The 20,660-nt window shown below is 46.6% G+C and overlaps 1 protein-coding gene across 31 annotated transcripts in view; it reads right to left on the reverse strand.

The window, feature by feature from the left end:
• Window positions 1–921: 921 nt before the first annotated feature.
• Window positions 922–20,660, reverse strand: part of LOC142499853 (CLIP-associating protein 1-A) — a 209,151-nt gene continuing 189,412 nt past the window's right edge. For all 31 annotated transcript variants that reach the window (XM_075609814.1, XM_075609813.1, XM_075609811.1 and 28 more), the window contains 5 exons: window positions 19,428–19,618; window positions 17,492–17,620; window positions 6,454–6,660; window positions 3,546–3,662; window positions 922–1,385 (listed from right to left, as the gene is read on the reverse strand). In XM_075609814.1, coding sequence (XP_075465929.1) covers window positions 1,299–1,385; window positions 3,546–3,662; window positions 6,454–6,660; window positions 17,492–17,620; window positions 19,428–19,618 — 731 coding nt within the window. In that variant the 3' untranslated portion in view covers window positions 922–1,298. The remainder of the gene's footprint in view (window positions 1,386–3,545; window positions 3,663–6,453; window positions 6,661–17,491; window positions 17,621–19,427; window positions 19,619–20,660) is intronic.

Below are 20,660 nucleotides of genomic sequence, written 5' to 3' on the forward strand. Positions count from 1 at the left end.
CATTGAAGCTCTTGTATTTGCATTGTGGGTAAATCCATGAACAAAAATACATAATATCGCTAGTTTTCTTCTGGTTTGGCAATACTGCTTTTAAGCCCACGACATGGGGTAAAACCGTAAGCAATAGAAGTGTTTAAATATTTCATCTTAAACCCTATACACCAGAGGAGTGTCGTTGTGTTACTGACCCCACAGGTAGCCCAGGGTTCAAAGCAGATTCAAAACAATACACACGGCGTCTCATTAACCCGTGCACTGCCGGGTGTCTCACTGACCCGCCGTAAAAAAGAATAATTTCTTGATACTTTTACATGAACTTAATTTACTAGTGCAGCTAAAGCAGATTAAAAAGTGAAAAATAATAATAATAAAATAAAAAGGGTTAGTAACGGACATTTGTTTTTTCATCTTGGACACAACAGCATGTTCTTTTACACTAAAAATGGTTCTCTTAAAATGCCTAGCTGCAGGCGCAATGCTGAGCATGTTAACCGTCTCATTTTTACCCCTGCTGTGGAAGCCAAAATCTGCAGTGCAGCTAAAAAATAAATAAAATGTGTCGTCGTACGCTGGAAACGGTGTTTTTTACAAATAAAAGTTAAGTGGTTATATTTTCTACACTCCTAAAATGTAACATTAATGTTTTTGCTGATATGGGTGCAGCATTTCTAAGCAACAGTGTACTTAAAAGGACAATGCCAAACAGGTTAATAGCGGAACATTACATTTTGCTGAATATTTACAACATAAAACAACTTTTTTTTTTTGCAAAACTTGGGCTGTCCTTCCTGCAAATTCTAACGTTTACGTGTTTCAATGCCAGGCGGGTACGCTTCTTTCTGGCTTTTTTTCATCTTTCAGGAGTGCAGCACAAGCCCAGCACAAGCCCGGCTTCCTCTACATTCAAGAACAAAAAAAAGATTTCACATAAATGTTTAATAAACAGAAAAATTAAATACTGATTGCAACAAATATTGCTTTGCCGTTGCAGAAAGGTGCGACGCAGACACCGCTGATTGTTTCGTAATCCCATAGGTTTGTCTTTATCGGGGCTACCATTATGAAATCCCGGCAAATAGACAAGAGGGTCATCATACCCAGATTACTGTAACCACTTCAGCGCTGGAAGGCCCTGTAACATTGCTGGTCCCTCCAGTGTTAAAGGGCTGGTTCTGTTAGAGTTAAAGGTACTGAATGGCCCATCGCTGGACAGAACCCTGGGCTATGCGAGGTTTGGGGGGCTCTAGCTCCCTCTGCCTGACAGCCTTGTAAAATCAGCCCTGGGGTGGTTCGTCCCACTAACTGTGCGTGGAAACGTCGGAGGACGAGCTGCTATTGCTGTTTGTTGTCTGGGCTCTTTTTATGTACAAGTTCAGCAGCTTCATCTAAAAGAGAAGAGGCAGATTGTTCAGCTTCAATAACACGACCAGATGTAACGGACTTTAAAGAGAGACAGAAATAATAAACCCCTCGGTGTAATCTGCTTCCGCAGCCAGATCCAGTCACTCTGTTCAATCAGTTAGATGCATCCTGGGGGCAGTGCGTTCAGGCTTTGAGCAATTTCTGTTGGCCTTGGACTATAGATAGTACTATCCTTGGGCGCTGCTTGGGGGGCGCACATACCGCTCGGGGGGCCACACACACCATTCGGGGTGGGGCGCACACACCGCTTGTGGAGGATACACGCGCACACACACACTGCTCGGGGGGAGGGGCGCACACACTGCTCGGGACACACGCACACTGCTCGGGACACACGCACACTGCTCGGGACACACGCACACTGCTCGGGACACACGCACACTGCTCGGGACACACGCACACTGCTCGGGACACACGCACACTGCTCGGGACACACGCACACTGCTCGGGACACACGCACACTGCTCGGGACACACACACACACACTGCTCGGGACACACACACACACACTGCTCGGGACACACACACACACTGCTCGGGACACACACACACACACACACTGCTCGGGACACACACACACACACTGCTCGGGACACACACACACACACTGCTCGACACACACACACACACTGCTCGGGACACACACACACACACTGCTCGACACACACACACACACACTGCTCGACACACACACACACACACACTGCTCGGGACACACACACACTGCTCGGGACACACACACACACACTGCTCGGGACACACACACACACTGCTCGGGACACACACACACACACTGCTCGGGACACACACACACACTGCTCGGGACACACACACACACACTGCTCGAGACACACACACACATTGCTCGGGACACACACACACATACTATCCTTGGGCGCTGCTTGGGGGGCGCACATACCGCTCGGGGGGCCAAACACACCATTCGGGGTGGGGCGCACACACCGCTTGTGGAGGATACACGCGCACACACACACTGCTCGGGGGGAGGGGCGCACACACTGCTCGGGACACACGCACACTGCTCGGGACACACGCACACTGCTCGGGACACACGCACACTGCTCGGGACACACGCACACTGCTCGGGACACACGCACACTGCTCGGGACACACGCACACTGCTCGGGACACACGCACACTGCTTGGGACACACACACACACTGCTCGGGACACACACACACACTGCTCGGGACACACACACACACACACACTGCTCGGGACACACACACACACACTGCTCGGGACACACACACACACACTGCTCGGGACACACACACACACTGCTCGGGACACACACACACACACTGCTCGGGACACACACACACACACTGCACGGGACACACACACACACACACTGCTCGACACACACACACACACACTGCTCGGGACACACACACACACACACACTGCTCGGGACACACACACACACTGCTCGGGACACACACACACACACTGCTCGGGACACACACACACACACTGCTCGGGACACACACACACACACTGCTCGGGACACACACACACACACTGCTCGGGACACACACACACACACTGCTCGGGACACACACACACACATTGCTCGGGACACACACACACATTGCTCGGGACACACACACACACACACACACTGCTCGGGACACACACACACTGCTCGGGACACACACACACTGCTCGGGACACACACACACTGCTCGGGACACACACACACTGCTCGGGACACACACACACTGCTCGGGACATACACACACTGCTCGGGACACACACACACTGCTCGGGACACACACACACTGCTCGGGACACACACATTGCTCGGGGGGGACGCACACACATTGCTCGGGGCGGGGGGGCTGCACACACAACTCCCTCGAACCTTTTTTCTAAAAAACATCCCTAATTCATATTAGAAGAAACAGCCACTGTGTTTCCAACGTGAATATTATTTTTCTGCAAAAACTTGGTGAAATGCAAAATAAGGAGCTAGAAGCAGGAGGGGGTTTTAAGGGGCGGGCGGGCGGGCGCCTGTCACACAAGCTTGGGTGAATATGAACTCCTAAAGATACCTCCCCCTGGCCTGGTGACACATTGTGAGACTCCACGCCTCGTACCTTACTCCCTGTAAGCTGTGCAAGGTAAGGTTTCAGTTCTTCTCCAATCACGGAATAAATTGCGACCAGACAGAAAACGCTCGCCTTGCGGACGCTGCTCTCCGTGTTGTCATAACCCTAAGGGAAGAGGAAAAAGGGAGTCTTGAGTAGAGACTGGAAACCAAAAACCATACATTGACACGGTACTTATTTTCTGCACGGCACAAACATATGCCGCAGAGCAGTACAAAATTTAAATAAATATTCCATCTCACGAGATCCAGGAGGTATAACACTTATATTAAGAGTATGGGGGAAAAAATGGATTTAACGAAGATTGAAACAAGAAGAACTTTAACTCCTGCAGACACGTAAAATATTCACACACGTGTGCAAATCAGCCTCCGTGTGCTTGTGGGAAGAGAACACATTGTCAGGCTGTACAGGGAGTAGTCCTTGTCCCGCCACCGCCTCCTCTCCCCTCGTGGGGATTCATGAAATGCACACACAGTTTAGATGGTGAGCTCTTCGGGTCAGGGAATATCAATCTCACGCATTTGGAGCACTTAACCCCAGTGTTGGCAATAAGTCCTCCCCCACAAAGGGTTTAACATTATTAATGCACAAAAATCACTTTAGAAATGCAAGCACCACACAGAGCTTTTCCAAAGTAATGCATTTAACCCGTTCATTGCCACAGCAACAAAATAAATGCCAACATTATTCCCAACAGGCTTTTATTCCTACATCTTACAGCGCAATGCTGGCTTTTTCTTGCATTGAAATGCAGACTCACGGCTGAAAGTCATACCCTTGCCTGCAGGGATAAGACTTTAGTATCTAGGAAAGCCCATGAAACATTCCTGGTGGACAGCCCCTCCCCACAGGTATCATAGCAGGGCGCTCACTCTCTGCCCGAGGGAGGGGGGTTCTATGGGCCCAAGTGGGAACATCGTGCTAACGAGTGTTACAATCCCACTAAATCACACCATTTTCAGCTTGATTATATAATACCAGTCAGGCACCCTGTGCCAGTTACAATGTGACGAAAATGCATCTATGGTGCTGTAGTGTAGAAGACGCAGCCAGAAGCTTATGACACACTATATGTGTTTACCAAGTAAATCATTGCTGAACCCTCCTATTGTTCAGAAGAACCACTCCCCATGTCACTTGCTAATGCAAACAGAGAGCACAATGTCAGTGTCTTGAAACACCGCACATGTGGTTACAATGTAGGACACAAATGGTCAGTCTGAGCTGGACACTAGGTTCTCTCAGTTACACGGGTGTATAAACTCCTACCTCAATATCCCATTATCATTCTGAGCAACTCCCAATCCCCTCTCCCACCAAACTCCTGTAACAACTCCTTCTAGTAACTCCCCCCAATCTCCCGAAAACATTCCACAAATAGCCCCCGGATACATCGACTCAAATGGGCAACATGAAATAACGGCAACTTAACAAAATGTGCGACTCGACTTTCTAAAAGAAGGAATAACCTACACATTGAAATTCTGTGTGCGGGAAAACGTTCACCTTGAGTTCACCTCTGCTTGTAAAAGTCAATGAATCCTGTGCCTAGTTCCACCAGATTCCTGTCTGTGTTATCAAGGAAACAGTGACAAAAATGAGCTTAACACCAATCTATATGTTTCTGGTCAAGGGAAAGAACCCTTTTATCTGAACAGGTCAGGCAACTTTAGGCCCCGTTTATCAACCAGTTTTACCAACTCTCCGGCCTGTGTTACTCCTAAAGGAAATAGGATTACAGGACAGGAAAACACCACCTGTGTGTCCTGTTTCATCCTCTCAGTGCTTGGGGGCAATACATTACCCAACAAATAGTGTGGCCAATCTCAGCCGACACAGGGCAGAGAAAAGTATCCAAAATGCAGTCACTTGTAGCAAACCTTTAACAGCGCAAAACCAAAAACAAATGTAACCTTAAATCATCATGTTAATCGAACAAACGCCATTTATACTGTGCCTATTTATCAAAAGAACCACACAGCAGCGGTTACATCACACTGCGCAGTGGCAGGCGCAGTGGCAGGCGCAGTGGCAGGCGCAGTGGCACACTGTAACATATTCTAAAGATGCAATGGTGACAAAGCTCTCAGTCACAACACCATTCCCGTCAAGGTATCTTTTACCCGTTTTAGGATATGTTTAATATTTTTCAAGGTTGTGCCTGAAGGCCTAAGATAAGAAAATGTTGCATAAAATACAATATCAACGGATTTCACCAAGTATTAATTCCTTGATAATGCTGCACCAATTCCAGGCGCGCAGTGATCAGGGAGGAGAAGCATTGCATTTTTTTGAGAATATTCGCAATTTTAGGATGCTACAGAGAATAGAATTTTGCAATAATATTTCTCAAATGGAAAACTAAACGAGTATTTCCCCGGGAAGCCGTCATTGGGACAAATGGAAAAGTGAACATGTGTATTCGCTCTTCGATGAGTGAGTGTATACCGGACTGTATGTTTCAATGTATTTATTTTTCTATTTAAATTCCCAAGTAAACCCTGAGATCCAACTATGAGAGGCTGAAAGTGACCGCGATGCGCGGGCGTCACTGTTCTGTATTCACACGCACCGTGTGCTTTGGTTCATTTGATTTTTTTAAGCATTTTTCTCTTCTACTGCTCAATGATCGATACCAAAGTGGATCCGGGGGCCAGGACCCGTCTATCTGCCTTCAGTCACCGGAGGGAAGGTCCTTATGGGACCTGAAACGCTGCCATTATGAACGCGTGAGTAGAGCGCTGCTTTGTATCTGTGAGGGTCTGAGTTTGTGTCCCAGAGGAGACCTGCACTCTGAAGAATGTGTTGTGTTGGCTCACAGGCAGGACTCTCCTCACCGGAAACCGTTTCCCTGCACAGAGGGAAGAGTGAGCAGAGCTCGGGGGGACCGTACCTGCAACAACCCAGGGATGACGTCCGGGAGGATTTGGTGCAGCGATTCCTTTGAAATCCTCTCAATGACTTTAGTTTGCATTTTAATGGCGGCGAGGTTGATGGGGTAGTCGGCTGTCTGGATGATGGGGCACAGGACTTTGATGCACTGCTCAGGGTGTATGGAGCTGGCCAGAGTAGAGGCAGTTTCCTCTGCAGCTCTTACAACCTGCAAAACGCAGAAGGGAAGGATTAATCGTTTTATATCCTCGTATAGCATCGTCTCTATACCAGGGGTGGCAATTCCAGTCCTCAAGGGCCAACAACAGGTCTTCGACTGAGCCACCTGTGCTGAAGCCAGGATATCCTGAACACCTGTCCTGTTGGTAGCTCTTGAGGACTGGAGTTGGGTACACCGCACTCCAATGAGAGTATGAGAGGGAGTGTGCATCCCAGACTTTCCATGCACACTATAAACCCGCCTTGCTAATCAAACCCGGCGATTCACCAAGATCCAATAAGGGTTATCGGAGCTCAGTCCTGCGTCTACTGCCAAGGCGATGCCCCTTGCCGGAGCTAGGCGAAGCCAAAACAAGGCGCACCCTAAAGGCAGTCCTCGCTAACCAACATTTCACTTTACAACGATTGGCATATCCAACGCTTTACAATGCAACCCTGAGGGGCGTTTTTCAAAGCTGGAATGCGTAATCCGACGCCTGAATGCGTTATCCAGCGCTCACCGCCACTGATTAACATGGGACTCGCGATACAGCGGTTTCACTATCCAACGCTACTTCCAGAACGGGTTCCGCTGGATAGCCGAGGACTGCCTGTAGTTTATTTTTAGATACAAACTTACATCTCAACTTTATACAGCAATAAGTACGGAATAGGTTTTTAAAATACGCCCCTTCCTTTCAGATCTAATAGTATAACCATAAAGCTTTAAAAGGGCCACTTTCAATACAGTGAATTGAAGCCCTGTAACATTTAACCACCATTGTTCACAATGTGTTTAACGGTGCGATCCCGCATATCTGCCCTAAGCAAATACAACCAAGCTAATAGCAGAGGTTTGGCCGCTTTAATGTATTGGAAATTAGTTACTAGTTCGATTTCTTAGGGGACTCTAAAGGGGGAAGTGCTTTCTTTCCCTTTATCTCACCCTGTCCTTATCAGGGAAGCAATAAAGATAAGAGGAGGTGAGGAGAGGGGACTGGCTGTATAAGTGCTGATCACACAGTGACATCAGACAAATGTAACAATATATATATTTTAAAATACTTCTTGATGTCAGATTAGAGTAATAATAAATAAATGCATCAATCCCCCAGAGGAGACCCATTAAACATGTCAGTGGAGCGCCCCACTTTGGTCCGGGGAGGTATTTCCCCTCTCATGGCTTTGCACATAAAGACCTAAAAGCAAAATGGAAAAACTCAAACATCAAATAATCTACATTCTGTTTACAGGCTAAAGACTTCGATATGGTCCAAAATGCAACTTCGAGCTTCTTTTCAGACTTTTTTTTTTAAATTTAATCAGCAGTTTTATTGAAAGCCATGAAAATCACCCTCAAATTCCAGCAACTTTTTGGGTGACTTCAAACATCTTCAGTAATATAATGACTATTGCTCTAGGTTTCCTATTTTGCACCCCCCCCCCCGCCCCCCTGCACACCTCTGGGTAAAGAAGCAGGCTGGGAGGGGGGCGTACACTAAACCCAAGAGAAGCTGCATGATGGAGAATGATGAACAGGCTGCACTTGTTCTATAACAATGCATAGTTATTGGCAGGTCTTGTGTAAAGGAATCCTTTATTCCAGCGATAAACGGCTAGCGTCAGGAGAACCTGTGATGAGCATGTAGCCTCAGGCAGCATCTAATGGCGGGGAGGTTACGCATGTCCGTCACGACGGAGAATACAGTCTGTGTGGGTCATCTAAGGGGACGCCTGGAGAGCTCAGGAAAATGATTTAAACATGGGTTCAGTGCTGTGAAGTAGCCAGTAACGCACTGACAGGGGTAAAGCTGAGTAAGTACAGCTACAGAGCGACTCGGTCAGTATTTGGGACTACAAATTTGGACCATGAATATAAAATCTAGCGGGATGTGAGCTCCAGGAGTTAATGGACGATTAGCCACAGAAAATGAATCTCTTTGCAAGGCACTACAGGCCGCTCCGGAAGTGAAGGGGTTACATTTTCTAGGAGCTGTGCCTCCCCTGGGACAGACTACTAACAGGGGGTGCTCATTAAGCTTTGTGTTGGTAGCTGGGCAATGGGCAGACTAACCAGGGGTCGAAGTTCAGTAGATCGCAGAGGTGATCTATACTGTTGAGCGCGAGGGGCAGATAGCGGTGAGTAGCCTATTTTCTCTGGGTCTATTTATTTGAATATTATCTGGTAGTTTTTTCCCCTTCATCTCTTTCCCGTAATTTTTGCCAAACAATACATGAAAGAAGAAAGTTCTGGATATGGAACAGTTTACAAACAAGTCTTCGCACGAATACTGTATACATATTACAAGGCATTTGGTTACTACAGACCTTAAAAAAAGTGGTTTAAAAAAATTAAATAAATACTTGTGAACCAGATAATTTTATCCTACCGGGTCACTGCCATTAGTATACTTTGTACCTAGGAGGGACTGACCCTTTAACCGTGTCACTGCCATTAGTATACTTTGTACCTAGGAGGGACTGACCCTTTAACCGTGTCACTGCCATTAGTATACTTTGTACCTAGGAGGGACTGACCCTTTAACCATGTCACTGCCATTAGTATACTTTGTACCTAGGAGGGACTGACCCTTTAACCATGTCACTGCCATTAGTACACTTAGCCTAAAGGGTCAGTCTCTCCTAGGGGCAAAGTCCCCGTTAGCGGGCGGCACGGAATTACATATATAGATATATGCAAGTCCCTGCTCACGTGGTGCGCGTGGCGCTCGTGCGCATGCACACACGCTCAGCCGCGATCGGCACTTAGGTAAACAAAAAACCTATACTTGCCCGCGCGCTCAACAACCCGCAATGCCCCCCCCCTCCCCCATGTACAAGCAGGACACCCGACGCTCATGCTTGGAGCGCTCTCCAAGCATGAGCGCGCTCAGCACCAGCGGGGACTTAGCCTTAAACATGTCACTGCTATTAGTACACATTGCCCCTAGGAGAGACTGACCCCTTAAACATGTCACTGGCATTAGTACACTTTGCCCCTAGGAGAGACTGACCCCTTAAACATGTCACTGCTATTAGTACACATTGCCCCTAGGAGAGACTGACCCCTTAAACATGTCACTGCTATTAGTACACATTGCCCCTAGGAGAGACTGACCCCTTAAACATGTCACTGCTATTAGTACACATTGCCCCTAGGAGAGACTGACCCCTTAAACATGTCACTGCTATTAGTACACATTGCCCCTAGGAGAGACTGACCCCTTAAACATGTCACTGGCATTAGTACACTTTGCCCCTAGGAGAGACTGACCCCTTAAACATGTCACTGGCATTAGTACACTTTGCCCCTAGGAGAGACTGACCCCTTAAACATGTCACTGGCATTAGTACACATTGCCCCTAGGAGAGACTGACCCCTTAAACATGTCACTGGCATTAGTACACTTTGCCCCTAGGAGAGACTGACCCCTTAAACATGTCACTGCTATTAGTACACATTGCCCCTAGGAGAGACTGACCCCTTAAACATGTCACTGCTATTAGTACACATTGCCCCTAGGAGAGACTGACCCCTTAAACATGTCACTGCTATTAGTACACATTGCCCCTAGGAGAGACTGACCCCTTAAACATGTCACTGCTATTAGTACACATTGCCCCTAGGAGAGACTGACCCCTTAAACATGTCACTGGCATTAGTACACTTTGCCCCTAGGAGAGACTGACCCCTTAAACATGTCACTGGCATTAGTACACTTTGCCCCTAGGAGAGACTGACCCCTTAAACATGTCACTGGCATTAGTACACTTTGCCCCTAGGAGAGACTGACCCCTTAAACATGTCACTGGCATTAGTACACTTTGCCCCTAGGAGAGACTGACCCCTTAAACATGTCACTGCTATTAGTACACATTGCCCCTAGGAGAGACTGACCCCTTAAACATGTCACTGCTATTAGTACACATTGCCCCTAGGAGAGACTGACCCCTTAAACATGTCACTGCTATTAGTACACATTGCCCCTAGGAGAGACTGACCCCTTAAACATGTCACTGCTATTAGTACACATTGCCCCTAGGAGAGACTGACCCCTTAAACATGTCACTGGCATTAGTACACTTTGCCCCTAGGAGAGACTGACCCCTTAAACATGTCACTGGCATTAGTACACTTTGCCCCTAGGAGAGACTGACCCCTTAAACATGTCACTGGCATTAGTACACTTTGCCCCTAGGAGAGACTGACCCCTTAAACATGTCACTGGCATTAGTACACTTTGCCCCTAGGAGAGACTGACCCCTTAAACATGTCACTGCCATTAGTACACTTTGCCCCTAGGAGAGACTGACCCCTTAAACATGTCACTGCTATTAGTACACATTGCCCCTAGGAGAGACTGACCCCTTAAACATGTCACTGGCATTAGTACACTTTGCCCCTAGGAGAGACTGACCCCTTAAACATGTCACTGGCATTAGTACACTTTGCCCCTAGGAGAGACTGACCCCTTAAACATGTCACTGGCATTAGTACACTTTGCCCCTAGGAGAGACTGACCCCTTAAACATGTCACTGCTATTAGTACACATTGCCCCTAGGAGAGACTGACCCCTTAAACATGTCACTGGCATTAGTACACTTTGCCCCTAGGAGAGACTGACCCCTTAAACATGTCACTGGCATTAGTACACTTTGCCCCTAGGAGAGACTGACCCCTTAAACATGTCACTGGCATTAGTACACTTTGCCCCTAGGAGAGACTGACCCCTTAAACATGTCACTGCTATTAGTACACATTGCCCCTAGGAGAGACTGACCCCTTAAACATGTCACTGCTATTAGTACACATTGCCCCTAGGAGAGACTGACCCCTTAAACATGTCACTGCTATTAGTACACATTGCCCCTAGGAGAGACTGACCCCTTAAACATGTCACTGCTATTAGTACACATTGCCCCTAGGAGAGACTGACCCCTTAAACATGTCACTGGCATTAGTACACTTTGCCCCTAGGAGAGACTGACCCCTTAAACATGTCACTGGCATTAGTACACTTTGCCCCTAGGAGAGACTGACCCCTTAAACATGTCACTGGCATTAGTACACTTTGCCCCTAGGAGAGACTGACCCCTTAAACATGTCACTGGCATTAGTACACTTTGCCCCTAGGAGAGACTGACCCCTTAAACATGTCACTGCCATTAGTACACTTTGCCCCTAGGAGAGACTGACCCCTTAAACATGTCACTGCTATTAGTACACATTGCCCCTAGGAGAGACTGACCCCTTAAACATGTCACTGGCATTAGTACACTTTGCCCCTAGGAGAGACTGACCCCTTAAACATGTCACTGGCATTAGTACACTTTGCCCCTAGGAGAGACTGACCCCTTAAACATGTCACTGGCATTAGTACACTTTGCCCCTAGGAGAGACTGACCCCTTAAACATGTCACTGCTATTAGTACACATTGCCCCTAGGAGAGACTGACCCCTTAAACATGTCACTGCTATTAGTACACATTGCCCCTAGGAGAGACTGACCCCTTAAACATGTCACTGCTATTAGTACACATTGCCCCTAGGAGAGACTGACCCCTTAAACATGTCACTGGCATTAGTACACTTTGCCCCTAGGAGAGACTGACCCCTTAAACATGTCACTGGCATTAGTACACTTTGCCCCTAGGAGAGACTGACCCCTTAAACATGTCACTGGCATTAGTACACTTTGCCCCTAGGAGAGACTGACCCCTTAAACATGTCACTGGCATTAGTACACTTTGCCCCTAGGAGAGACTGACCCCTTAAACATGTCACTGCTATTAGTACACATTGCCCCTAGGAGAGACTGACCCCTTAAACATGTCACTGCTATTAGTACACATTGCCCCTAGGAGAGACTGACCCCTTAAACATGTCACTGCTATTAGTACACATTGCCCCTAGGAGAGACTGACCCCTTAAACATGTCACTGCTATTAGTACACATTGCCCCTAGGAGAGACTGACCCCTTAAACATGTCACTGGCATTAGTACACTTTGCCCCTAGGAGAGACTGACCCCTTAAACATGTCACTGGCATTAGTACACTTTGCCCCTAGGAGAGACTGACCCCTTAAACATGTCACTGGCATTAGTACACTTTGCCCCTAGGAGAGACTGACCCCTTAAACATGTCACTGGCATTAGTACACTTTGCCCCTAGGAGAGACTGACCCCTTAAACATGTCACTGCCATTAGTACACTTTGCCCCTAGGAGAGACTGACCCCTTAAACATGTCACTGCTATTAGTACACATTGCCCCTAGGAGAGACTGACCCCTTAAACATGTCACTGGCATTAGTACACTTTGCCCCTAGGAGAGACTGACCCCTTAAACATGTCACTGGCATTAGTACACTTTGCCCCTAGGAGAGACTGACCCCTTAAACATGTCACTGGCATTAGTACACTTTGCCCCTAGGAGAGACTGACCCCTTAAACATGTCACTGCTATTAGTACACATTGCCCCTAGGAGAGACTGACCCCTTAAACATGTCACTGGCATTAGTACACTTTGCCCCTAGGAGAGACTGACCCCTTAAACATGTCACTGGCATTAGTACACTTTGCCCCTAGGAGAGACTGACCCCTTAAACATGTCACTGGCATTAGTACACTTTGCCCCTAGGAGAGACTGACCCCTTAAACATGTCACTGCTATTAGTACACATTGCCCCTAGGAGAGACTGACCCCTTAAACATGTCACTGCTATTAGTACACATTGCCCCTAGGAGAGACTGACCCCTTAAACATGTCACTGCTATTAGTACACATTGCCCCTAGGAGAGACTGACCCCTTAAACATGTCACTGCTATTAGTACACATTGCCCCTAGGAGAGACTGACCCCTTAAACATGTCACTGGCATTAGTACACTTTGCCCCTAGGAGAGACTGACCCCTTAAACATGTCACTGGCATTAGTACACTTTGCCCCTAGGAGAGACTGACCCCTTAAACATGTCACTGGCATTAGTACACTTTGCCCCTAGGAGAGACTGACCCCTTAAACATGTCACTGCCATTAGTACACTTTGCCCCTAGGAGAGACTGACCCCTTAAACATGTCACTGCTATTAGTACACATTGCCCCTAGGAGAGACTGACCCCTTAAACATGTCACTGGCATTAGTACACTTTGCCCCTAGGAGAGACTGACCCCTTAAACATGTCACTGGCATTAGTACACTTTGCCCCTAGGAGAGACTGACCCCTTAAACATGTCACTGGCATTAGTACACTTTGCCCCTAGGAGAGACTGACCCCTTAAACATGTCACTGCTATTAGTACACATTGCCCCTAGGAGAGACTGACCCCTTAAACATGTCACTGGCATTAGTACACTTTGCCCCTAGGAGAGACTGACCCCTTAAACATGTCACTGGCATTAGTACACTTTGCCCCTAGGAGAGACTGACCCCTTAAACATGTCACTGGCATTAGTACACTTTGCCCCTAGGAGAGACTGACCCCTTAAACATGTCACTGCTATTAGTACACATTGCCCCTAGGAGAGACTGACCCCTTAAACATGTCACTGCTATTAGTACACATTGCCCCTAGGAGAGACTGACCCCTTAAACATGTCACTGCTATTAGTACACATTGCCCCTAGGAGAGACTGACCCCTTAAACATGTCACTGCTATTAGTACACATTGCCCCTAGGAGAGACTGACCCCTTAAACATGTCACTGGCATTAGTACACTTTGCCCCTAGGAGAGACTGACCCCTTAAACATGTCACTGGCATTAGTACACTTTGCCCCTAGGAGAGACTGACCCCTTAAACATGTCACTGGCATTAGTACACTTTGCCCCTAGGAGAGACTGACCCCTTAAACATGTCACTGCCATTAGTACACTTTGCCCCTAGGAGAGACTGACCCCTTAAACATGTCACTGCTATTAGTACACATTGCCCCTAGGAGAGACTGACCCCTTAAACATGTCACTGGCATTAGTACACTTTGCCCCTAGGAGAGACTGACCCCTTAAACATGTCACTGGCATTAGTACACTTTGCCCCTAGGAGAGACTGACCCCTTAAACATGTCACTGGCATTAGTACACTTTGCCCCTAGGAGAGACTGACCCCTTAAACATGTCACTGCTATTAGTACACATTGCCCCTAGGAGAGACTGACCCCTTAAACATGTCACTGGCATTAGTACACTTTGCCCCTAGGAGAGACTGACCCCTTAAACATGTCACTGCTATAAGTTCTATTTGGTCCCATTTGTCCCCATTTGCCCTTCTAAACCGATGCCGAAGTGGCAATGTTACTGCAGTGCTGGCCAGACGCTGCGCTAGTAATGAACTCACGCAAGCAGCAAGTCTGCCAACTAAGCTACCTGTGCAGTGCTAGCAATAAGGAAACCCGGTAGGACACTGTGTACTAAACATTGCAACTGTACTTCATAGGACAATTATATGAATGGCACGCAGATAAAAACAAACAAAAAAACAAATGTGTCACTTCATAATTGGTCTGAAATAAGCTGAATGAATAGACAATAGTCAAAACGGTTAGAACTGTATCACAGGGTAACAGTGTAACCCTGTTACAAGGAGCTGGGGGGAAATCAGCACACGAATGTCGAGATAATAGGTTTTTCATGCGTTCATTTAATCAGCGTATATGTTAGATAATTAAAGTTAAAGGAAGCACACGGCTTTGCAGCTTTGGTTCATTCCTTCGCTGCCAGAGCAGATCGCAACATGTTGGCAAAACCAGAAAGTCATACATCTGTTTGCAATTAACTCATTTAGTGCTGGAAAGAGCAGAAAACTGCGGCTGAAAACGCCACGGAGACAGCCAAGGACCAACGTACGAGTCAGTGGAGGGTTACCAGTAGTGCTTCAGACTATAGGGATCTTAAAATGGAAAGTTTCCAGGCCTGGGGTTTTAGACTAAATGTTGTAACCCCTTCGATGCCAGAATAAAATTTTAAGCACTATGTACCAATGCAGGCGATTACCATTCTTACCTGTAATGTATTTCTCATGTTTAACTCTATGCCCCGAGATTTCGCTAGTTACCCCCCCTCCCCCCCCCCCCCTCCTAACCCATAGGCATTATAGTGTAACTGGAAGAGCTTCCCCTAATTAGTTCTGGGTGACTAAGCTCTGAGGAACATTTTAGTAAATATTAACTAGTCTGAATATATATTCATCTCTCTCCTTACACACCAACAACATACAGCACACTGTTAACAGAAATACACATACACCCGTATGTATATACAAGTCTGTATATATACAGACGCAGCAGGTGGTTATCGCGCAGTTATCACACAGTTATCGCACAGCTGCCGCGAGTATTATTGTGCAATTTGTTGCCGCTCTCTTCAAACAAATGGGCCCGCCAGTTACAACACGGCACCATTGAGATGCAGCCAATATTACTGCGCCCGCTGGCGCTTTGCTGCAGGTGAAATAGCGCAGTAGCTCCACCCCCTTCTTGCGCTATTTCAATGGCCTCTTCTCCCATGGGTGCATTGTGTACGCCCCCTGCAACGGGAGTAATAACACTGGCTACATATGCACACATACAAAGAACTCCTACTTATTCTAACGTCCCACTCTCCGAAAGGTTAAAAATAACCCAATAAAACTTTACTTTTCACAGCCATTAATCCCCCCCCCCCACCCCCCACAGAAGAATGTAGTCATTAGTTTCACGCTTCGTTCGCTTCCTTTTTATCTTTGTTTCTGTCGAAAATTCTGTGGGTTGTTAATAAGTAACCTTGTAACAGCGGCTCCCAGACGCCAGGTCCGCACGCTAGCTCGCAACGCGGATTCACGAGAGCTGGGTCTTGTACAAGAGTATACACACCCTTTATCTTTTAATCTTCACCCCTTGGACCTCCTACCCGTGAGGAATACTAGCTCCTTATACGTAACACTTCACAAGCACTAAAAGTACTTTATTTTTTTGTGCAGTGAAGTTAAGACAAAGTGTCAATTTGTACGTAAAGTGTAACATGGTTGCCCCCAAATGATTACTTTCTGAGCCCCTTGCGCTTACTGCGACGAATTCGGCTTGTTTTTTTTTTTTTTTTTAACAAAGACCGCTCACTTAAATTTTTGTCATTGTTCCTAAACTCTTCCAGTTACTAAAACAAAGACGACTGATTGAAACCAACATGTACTGGGTTATTAAAAGGTTGGCGGCCTTTGTGAATTTTATTACCATTTGCCAATGTTCTAAAAAGCCAGTGTGGCAGGAAATGTAGAAATACAAAGACAATTCACCATGAGAGCTGCGTAGGCAGAGAGTCGGGGGAACGGAAATGCAGGTTACCATGGAGGTGAGACGCGGGACTCCTTCAGAACACGATGTTTCTCTCTCACTGCGATCCATCAGGAAACCGCCTAATCCGCCGACTGGTAATGGGACTGCCGATTTATAACCTTTATAATCTCTGCTATCAGGCAGCCGCACATTGCAGAGCGGCGCACCGCGGACTCTTTTGGCAGCGAAACGGGTTACGAGGTTTATTAAAGCTGCTTGTTTTTTTTAACCAGCTCACTGCCATGGAATTGATCTAAATATTTAGGCAATCGGAGCACAGATACCCCCCTGCGAGCAAAGCAACAGAACAGCATATTCAGCTAAATTCTATATACACATGAATACAACATGTAAAGATTACTTGGCTCACTGACTTGACTAAGGGCGTTTGCTCCTTTTTTCTACCCTTCAGGCACCTCTGGCAGGAAAGGGGTTACCCTCTGCTGTGAATAGGGTGAGCGACCCATGGTTTAGTTTGATAAACAGTTATTACACAGGCTGCTATCTGAACTAGAAATGGTTCATTACCTCTTTGTGGGAATCCTTGTGCGCCTCGAGCGTCTTCATGATGGTCAGCTCAGCGTAGTTCTTAAACCTTGCAGGCTGGTTTCGGAGAATTTCTCGCAGTACCCTCAATACCAGGACTCTGATCACATGCTGAATAACAGGACAGGGTTAGGGAACCAGGATACATTACACAAAGGCATTATGCTATATTTTATGCTACACCCCTTGTTTTTTCTTTTTTTACATAATGTCACAGTGATGGCATTATTCAGCCTTTGAGAGTTTGATAATGTTATTGTACTTTTAGGATTAACATTACACTACTTCACTGATGGGGTTTTAGTGTAGAGAGCGTTGGAAACGTCACAGGTCCCTAATAGGTATCACAACCTAAAACAAAATGTACATTTCTCCTGGGCCAGAACAGCTACTAGAACTGTGAACTCCATTAATATTATTGTTAATTGCTATCCTACTAGTCATCCTTCTTTGGGGGAGCACTGCTATAGATACGCATCCCTAAAATAAAAGTGTAAGCAAGTCAAGCTGCTAACCCCATCAAGGTGAACCCCAAACATCGCCGCCGGTTCCTAGACGGAGTGAGGGACATTTCTTACTGTCCTATGCACTAAACTTGGTGAAATATGTGTCTTTGAAATAAGTTTTGTCAAGGGCCACGAACAGGTCTTCAGGATATCCCTGCTTCAACACAGGTGGTGCAGTCATTCTGGCCGAGCCACCTGTGCTGAAGCAGGGATAGTGTGAAAACAGATACTCCCGCTGATATAACTGGAAAAAAAACATTTATAATAAAAATCTATGATAAAAAAAAGTTTGGCTTTTTTTATTATCCTGGTGCAGGATTGAATAAATCTGCCATCGCACTATATATATATGTATAGGTTTGTCGAACACTATATATATATATATATATATATATATATACATATATATATACACACTATAAACCATCACACTGTATCTGTGTATCTCTCTCTCTATACACACACACTATATAAACCTGCGCACTATATACTGTAACCTCCGCGCACTAGATACTGTATAAACCTCCGCGCACTATATACTGTATAAACCTCCTCGCACTATATACTGTAACCTCCGCGCACTATATACTGTATAAACCTCCGCGCACTATATACTGTATAAACCTCCGCGCACTATATACTGTATAAACCTCCTCGCACTATATACTGTATAAACCTCCTCGCACTATATACTGTATAAACCTCCGCGCACTATATACTGTATAAACCTCTGCGCACTATATACTGTATAAACCTCTGCGCACTATATATTGTATAAACCTCTGCGCACTATATACTGTATAAACCTCTGCGCACTATATACTGTATAAACCTCCGCGCACTATATACTGTATAAACCTCCGCGCACTATATACTGTATAAACCTCCGCGCACTATATACTGTATAAGCCTCTGCGCACTATATACGGTATAAACCTCCGCGCACTATATACGGTATAAGCCTCTGCGCACTATATACGGTATAAGCCTCCGCGCACTATATACGGTATAAGCCTCCGCGCACTATATACGGTATAAGCCTCCGCGCACTATATACGGTATAAGCCTCCGCGCACTATATACGGTATAAGCCTCCACGCACTATATACGGTATAAGCCTCCGCGCACTATATACTGTATAAGCCTCCGCGCACTATATACGGTATAAGCCTCCGCGCACTATATACGGTATAAGCCTCCGCGCACTATATACTGTATAAACCTCCGCGCACTATATACGGTATAAGCCTCCGCGCACTATATACGGTATAAGCCTCCGCGCACTATATACGGTATAAGCCTCCGCGCACTATATACGGTATAAGCCTCCGCGCACTATATACGGTATAAGCCTCCGCGCACTATATACGGTATAAGCCGCCGCGCACTATATACGGTATAAGCCTCCGTACGTCTTTGTCTCCCAGGGTCTCCAGCAGCAGCAGGAGGATGGTTTTGAAGTGCTCCTCCCAGACTCCCAGGTTGTCTTCACGTGTGATCTTCAGCAGCTCACACAGGGCACCTTTCCTCTCCTCCACTCGCTCATTGTGATTGGACAGCTCCTTCAGCAGGTCGGCCACCAGGTCCGAATGGTCAATGGACACTGGGAGAGAGGGAAAACGGGGGAGGGGATAAGAGAGAGGGAACAGGGAGACTTTCTGGGTTCCCCGCATGACTGTCAAGGTGCTGGAGCTAAAGTGAGCAAGGTTTGGGAACCTAGATCAAAACGAGCCAACTTTTTAACCATTTAAAACCAGAGACAGAACATAAAACACAGACAAAGCTCAGTTTTAGCACATCCAGTGAAACTCATACACGGTACAGTGCCTAAATATATATGTATAAATATCTATTAGGGGAACTTGTTTGCTTGCAGGATGGTCGTGACAACTCTAATACAGAGTGCTTTTCCTGGTAATGTACAGGTTAATAAAGGCTTCAATCAGACTTAGAACTTTGCAACTAATATTGACAGATTTACTATAAATCATTCTTCCTGTTATTACACAGGTTATTAAGAATTTATATTAGCGTTAGGGACCCCTGAATTGTGGTCTGCCGTGAAGTTGGCTCAAGGGCTTACAACAATTTTGGCCAAAAATGTCAAACTAAAAGACCATTTTACTTAATAGATATTTATACATATATATTTAGGCACTGTACCGTGTATGAGTTTCACTGGATGTGCTAAAACTGAGCTTTATCTGTGTTTTATGTTCTGTCTCTGGTTTTAAATATATATTGCCATGCTCAGTAGCACTCCTCTGTGACACTCATATGCTTATATATATGTTGTGGTTATTTTGGGGGTTCAATAGGAGCTTGTTAGGTGTCCAGTATATTTTACAACTTTTTAACCATGTCAGTGCTGGAAGGGCTCGTTGGTGCTGAGAGGAGCTTGTCGCTGCTGATGGGGGGGCTCGTCGGTGCTGGAGGGGGGGCTTGTCGCTGCTGGAGGGGGGGCTCGTCAGTGCTGGAGGTTCTCGTTGGTGCTGGAGGGGGGCTCGTTGGTGCTGGAGGGGGGCTCGTCGGTGCTGGAGGGGGGCTCGTCGGTGCTGGAGGGGGGCTCGTCGGTGCTGGAGGGGGGCTCGGCGGTGCTGGAGGTTCTCGTTGGTGCTAGAGGGGGGCTTGTCGCTGCTGGAGGG

The sequence above is a fragment of the Ascaphus truei genome, chromosome 7, assembly GCF_040206685.1.
Source record: "Ascaphus truei isolate aAscTru1 chromosome 7, aAscTru1.hap1, whole genome shotgun sequence".
Taxonomy (NCBI): Eukaryota; Metazoa; Chordata; class Amphibia; order Anura; family Ascaphidae; genus Ascaphus; species Ascaphus truei.